The 5911-nt window shown below is 63.3% G+C and overlaps 1 protein-coding gene across 1 annotated transcript in view; it reads left to right on the plus strand.

Annotated features, from left to right (window-relative positions):
* The first annotated feature begins 875 nt into the window (after positions 1–875).
* LOC103905096 (forkhead box protein O3) overlaps positions 876–5911 on the plus strand; it is a 6635-nt gene continuing 1599 nt past the window's right edge. Inside the window, exon 1 of the mRNA XM_009286663.1 lies at positions 876–1073. Coding sequence (XP_009284938.1) covers positions 876–1073 — 198 coding nt within the window. The remainder of the gene's footprint in view (positions 1074–5911) is intronic.

A 5911-nucleotide genomic window follows, 5' to 3' on the forward strand; every position in this document is an offset into this window, starting at 1 on the left:
GGCTACAGGGCACTGCAGAGGGCTGCCTGGGGTAGGAGAGAGCAGCGTAGGGGGGTGGCGGGGGGTGCTATGGGGCAGTAACACTCTGGCATGCTATGGAGCAGTGCAGAGCACAGGCTGCAGTTTTGGAGCAGAGGAGATCCCATGCACACGGCAGCTGCTCAAAACTGCCTCGCCGAGCCCTGCGCCGGGGGCTGCTCCTTCCTGGCAAGCTGGTGCATGCTGTCCCAGTCCTGGGGCCAGCGGGGAGATGGGGAGATCACCGGGGCTGCTCACAGCAGAGAGGCCGGCGGGGATTCACAGCCCTCTTGAGCCCGGCATGCTGCTGGTGCCAGGCTGAGTCCCATCCTTGGGGAGTGGGAGGAACCTGGTCACGCATTAGACTGGATTTACAGCCACCCGGCTGCCCTCTCGCCGGCTTTCTCCTCTGTGCTGCTTCCCCCCACCTGAAGCCGGTGCTGGGTTCACCCACCCGTGCAAGGAGGGCTGCCGTGGAACAGGCTGATGTGCCCGCAGCCACCAGAGGTGATGGGGGTCTCGTCCCACTCCCTGCCTCAGGCACAGCGCGGGGGTCCGGCTGCCGTCAGCACGGGGCGTCCGCCCCGGTCGCGAGCATCTGGGGTGCTTGGCATCCCTCTGGTGCGTGGGGCGTGCTGCCGCGGCGTGCCAGCTGCCATCTGCTCGCCAGGCAGGCGTGGGCCGTGCTCAGGATGCAGCGCTTCGGTGCCAGGGCTGGTGGACTGCGCACAGCCACCAGCCGCTTCGAGCAGGACAGAGAGGACAGGCCCATGCTGGGGCGGTGGGTGGCATGGTGACGCCAATGGCGGGGAGTAGGGCTGGCCATCCCCAGGGGATGGTGCCAAGAGGCCACGGTGATGGCCATCCTGCACTTAGGTGCTGGTGCCCGTGGGCAGTGCCGTTTCTTGGGTGAATATGATGTCTTTGGGGGTGTCGTCGGTGACTGTCCCATGCCACCGCCACCCCTGGATGGCATCCCCCGGGATAAGGCAGCATCGGGGCTGTCAGCAGCCTTTGACCCCTGGAATATTTCCTCCAACGCTGGCAATTTTTATGTGCGAGGAGTAAATAAGCATCAATTAACCCCTGGAGCCATCCTCCTGCTGCCGGAGAGCAGCCAGCAGAGCGCTCGTTAGTGGCCCTGTCGCCGCTTCCTCCTGTTAAGCGTGTGTGAATCTCTGCCAGGTAACAGGCTCATTAGCTGGATGGACCAGCAGCCTGGACAGACGTACAGACCCCGGCCGCGGGGCTGGGGCTTGCAGGGAGTGTGCGGGGCCTCCGTGAGCATGACTGGGCTGTGCTGCCGTTGGGAGGAGGCTGGGCATTTTGGGGTTTTGTGGTTTTGCTCAGAAAAAACCCAGGTGACGTGGGGACAGCAGGGAGGGGTGGCAGCCCAGGGACAGTGATGGGGACAGCAGACGGGTGCAGGGGATGTGGCAAGGCAGGGGCAGGTCAACAGGGCCCCCTCGTTTGCTCTCCCCAGCTCTGGCATGGAGCAGGGCTTGTGCAATCCTGCTCTCACTTGGATTGCACTTGTTTCCCCCACCCCGTGCTCTCCTCGGGGCAGGCAGGAGGATGTCCAGTCGCCCCTTGCACCCCAAGACCTGTGGGCACCCCAAGGCTGGAGGAGCAACCCCTGGGACATGCCACTGGGGTGCTGCTGGCGGCGGGGATCGGCAAGGTGCTCAGGATCCTGCAAAGGGCACCTTTGTGCCTGGCATCGATGCCCATCCCGGGGCTCCACCAGCACCCCGCCGCTGTGCCAGGCACAGCCTCGCCAGACAGTGTCTGTCCGGTCAAAAGGACATGGGGAAACGCTCCTAGCACAACTTCATCATCATCATCATCATCATCATCAATCATCATCATCATCATCATATCATCATCATCATCATCATTCATCATTGCTGCCAGATGCAAATTGATAGTCAAGTCACTTCACTAAACAATGGGGTCTGGCTAATCCTTTTACAATGGGACTAATTGCTAATCAGTGCCAGATGCAAATTGATAGTCAAGTCACTCATCCAAACAATGGGGTCTGGCTAATCCTTTTACAATGGGACTAATTGCTAATCAGACCGATTTCACACTGGCTGTTCCCCTGACAATGAGGCTCCGTGGAGAAGGGCTCCTGGCGGGCAAGGAGGCTCCATGGGTGCCCACGGCTCCCACCAGCCCCTCCATCCCCATGCCAGACCCTGCAGCAGGGCCAGCCCTGGGTGGACGGGCACTGGGACGGCACCGGGGGTCTTGCAGGTTGGCAAAGCCTCCAGCAGCCAGTGGCCAGGGGCTGGCATGAGCTCCAGCCTCATCCTCCCTTGGTGTCAACCAGGGCTGAGCAGGGCTTGGGTCCACCTGCAACACCTGGTGGCTCTGGTGCCACCCCCAGCCCTCACCTCTGCTATCCAGAGCATCTCCTGCCCCTCCACAGAGCTACAGGGGTGAGGGCTGGTGCCTGAAATGGTGGGTGTCATCCCCCAGCAGGAGCCCTGGCACCGTCTGGATGCACGCTGGGCACTGATGCTCCTTGCCCTGCACTATTTGGGTACCACGGGGCTGTGGTGCTGCGTGGGGCCAGGATGCTGGGAGGGTCTCTCTGCTTTGGTGAGGGGCCTGAGTCATTGGAGTGGGGTGGGCAGGCAGGGGGGTGCCATGGGGGCAGACAAGGACGGGGAGGGAGATGCAGCAAGGGTGCAGGGCCTGGCCAGCCCTGCAAAGGTGCAGGTTGCCACAAGAAGTGGTGCAGGACTTTGGGTCACAGGGCAGAGAGGGGCAGAGCAGTGTTGGAGGCGTCGTGGGGACCCTGGGCCTGGCACCAGCCTTTGCCTGCTCCCCCTGCACCCTGCCAAAATCTGCCAAACCGTGGTGCACACCCCTGCCAAGGCAGCTGCTGTCAGGGAGTTTTTGCCAGCCCTGATGTCCCCTGCCCTCCACTGCACTGCCAGGGGCTGGCCAGGAGCTGAGCCCCACATTTTGGGGCGTGCGATCATGTGCAGCTCCCTGCCAGCCCGGGGCTGGGTGCTGTGGGATGCCGGCTGCTCGTGGGGCCGCCGGGAGCTGCCGGGGTGGTGGTGGGTGAAGCAGGTCCCTGCCTGCATGGTGTTAATAAGCTCCTGGCCCGCCCCCGTGCAGCCCGCTGCCCTGCACCATGCACCCGGAGCCAGGGCCAGCCGAGTGCGTCGGGGTGCTAATGAGGAGAGAGCCGGGCTCGCCGCGCCTTGCACTTAATTGCAGCAGTCTTTTGGCTCTTAATGAAGCTCTGCTGCAGAAGAGGCAGCAGCCTCCCCTCCCCTCCTCTCCCTCGGGCAGCCTGACCTCGCCAGCCTCCCCCCACCAGCCCTGTCCCCTGCCCGACACCAGCCTGGCCCTGGGTTCATGGGTGGTGCTGAGTGCCTGGGTGCCCTGCGCTGGAGCTGCGAAGCGGGAGGGAGGCAGTAGCAGAGGAGGAGGTTAGCACCGTGCTGAATGTCACCCCTGTCCAGCCGTCGTGCTCCCAAACCCCCCAAACACTTTCCCCTCTCTCCATGCTCTGCACAGCAGCTCAGTCCCAGCCGTGGAGGGCCGCAGCATCTCCTGCGTCCTGGGCTGAGCAGACCCAAGGAGCACTGGCAAGGAGGGACCGGGGCCATGCAGGGGGTCCCCACTCCTGCGAGGGGCCCAGCAGCAGCTGGGCATCACCCCAGCAAGCCCTGCTCAGCCATCCCCAGCCCCCCGGGTGTCTGTGTGTGGGTGCAAGGTGGCACCACGGGGCTGAGCTGGCTGGTGGCTCTGGCTCTGCAAACGCGGTGACGGCCACGTGCTCTGCTTCTGTCCCCTGCCGCTTGCACCGCGGCTCAGTCACATGGAGCTCCCAAGGGAGCTCGGGTCATCCTGTGGTTCAAGGGAGAGGTGTTTGGGGGGGGTCAGGGAGAGCTCTCCCTGCCAGGCAGGCTGGTCCAGGGCTCAGCTTGCTCCAAGGCAATGAGCATCAACATGGGCAGCCACCACCGTGGAGGGCAGCACGTGTCCCAGCCTGTTCCCTGAGCCATGCCAGCCACAGCCTGCCCCCTCCCCAGCTGTGCACGGGGCCGTGCAGGAAGGGGTTAATGGCTAGCCCATACCTGCAGTTGCATTTTAAAGATGTGAAATTAAAGCCCGTAATTTATTCTCCCCACACACGAAGGAGCAATTAGTTCTAAACACGGCTTAATCAGTCAGCGCGAGATTGATTTCTGTAGACTTGGATTTGGTGGCTGCTGGCGAGGAGCCAGCCTGGGAGCAATCTCCAAATAAATGAAGTGCAGAGAAGTAAGCCATTACATAATATGATAGATGAGGCTGGAGCTCACTCGCCTCTTCATTAGTATTCCACTGTACGCCGGCAACGGCACCAAACTTTCTCCCTGGCACGTTGGTTTCTTCCCCCTCCTCGTCCCTCTGCCCCTCCTGCAGCTCGGCAGGGGCAGGAGGAGCTGCCTGCCTCCCTTCGGCAGCCCCTGCTGGGCACCAAGCCCACGGGCAGTGCTGGAGCAAGGGTCTGTACGCTGTGGACTGATGCGTCTTTGGGATGCTCTTCCCTGGGCTCTGCGGCTTGCCTTTCCCCTCTGGACCCTGGGGAAACTGAGGCACAGGGAGCTGGAGTGGCATCCCACGAGCTGCAGAAGATCAGCAGCAAGAGGCAGATGTCCTCGTCCCCTCCTCCTCCCCTGGCCAAAGCTTTGAAGGCATCTCCCCAGGGTCACCCCAGCCTGTCACCCCACGGGGCAGTGGCAGCTGGACATGCTTGCGTTGGGATGTGGCCCCTAGTGCAAGCTCCCTGCCTCCTCCTGCCTTCTGCCAGGGCGTCCCTGCTCCGGCCAGGGAGCTGCTCAGAGCGGCAGCAGCAGGCAAGAGCAAGAGGAACAGCGCATTGCTCTCAGTAGGAAGAGCCCTTGAGGTGCTGGATGTGGATGCAGGGAGCCAGAAGTGTCCGGGGAGAAAGCACTCCCCGACCAGCCCTTGTCTGGGCAATGGGGGTTGTAGCTGGGTAGCTACACCCCGTGCTGTGGTGCCCGAGCCTCCCTGGCAGGGTGCGTGCCTTCTGTCCCTGCCACGGGGCCCAGCCTGCAGACACGCAGAGAGCCAGACCCTCTCCGCCCGGGCCCCCGGCCCTGCTCGCAGTGGGTGACGGGCCTTTCGGGGACGAGATCTCGCTTACACGGTGCTGATGCGTTGCTTTGGGCTGTGGCGGTGACAACGCACACTGCGCAACGCATGTGTGTCCCTCCCCGGTGATGAGGGAGGAGGGGAGCACATCGCAAAACGATGTGCAGGGAAAGCAGTTTGGAGCCAGCTCCAGAGGGTCGGTGCCCGGCGGTGTGTGAGCAAACGGGGTCCCTCTGCCTGTGGAGCTGGTGGGGTGCCTGGTGGTGGGGAGAGTGGGCTGGGACCTCTGCAGAGGCGCGTGTGGGCAAGGCTGTGCTGGGAGCATCCCGGTGGGCTCTGCTTGGAGTGTGGGTGGCCAGGGCTGGGAGGGACGGAGAAGACCTGGACCTCTGCACGGACATGGTGCGGGGCCTGACTCTGTCCCTGTTTTCGTTGCCTCCTCACCTCGTCCCTCCCTGGGTTCCTCCCAGGGAAGAAGATTCCCCTGAGAGCTGGCCCTGCCTGGTGCGGGGCTGGTGCAGGTCCCCAGGGCATGTGCTAAAGACCCCCCCACACACTGCCTGCCATGACAGTAATTGTGCTAACGATAGATAGCTAATAGATGCAGCAAAGGGCCATGACCCATGGGCTCCCAGAGGTGAAATGCCCAGCAGTGCCGTGGGAGAGACCTGCCAGCTGAGCCCACCGAGCCCCGACCCCTCCAGCAGTGTCACAGGGGATGGAGCCCAGGTCGCCCATGATGCCCCGTGCCCCCCCCCCCCCGCCT

This window comes from Aptenodytes forsteri, unplaced genomic scaffold, assembly GCF_000699145.1.
Source record: "Aptenodytes forsteri isolate BGI_AS27 unplaced genomic scaffold, ASM69914v1 Scaffold40, whole genome shotgun sequence".
In the NCBI taxonomy this organism is placed as follows: Eukaryota; Metazoa; Chordata; class Aves; order Sphenisciformes; family Spheniscidae; genus Aptenodytes; species Aptenodytes forsteri.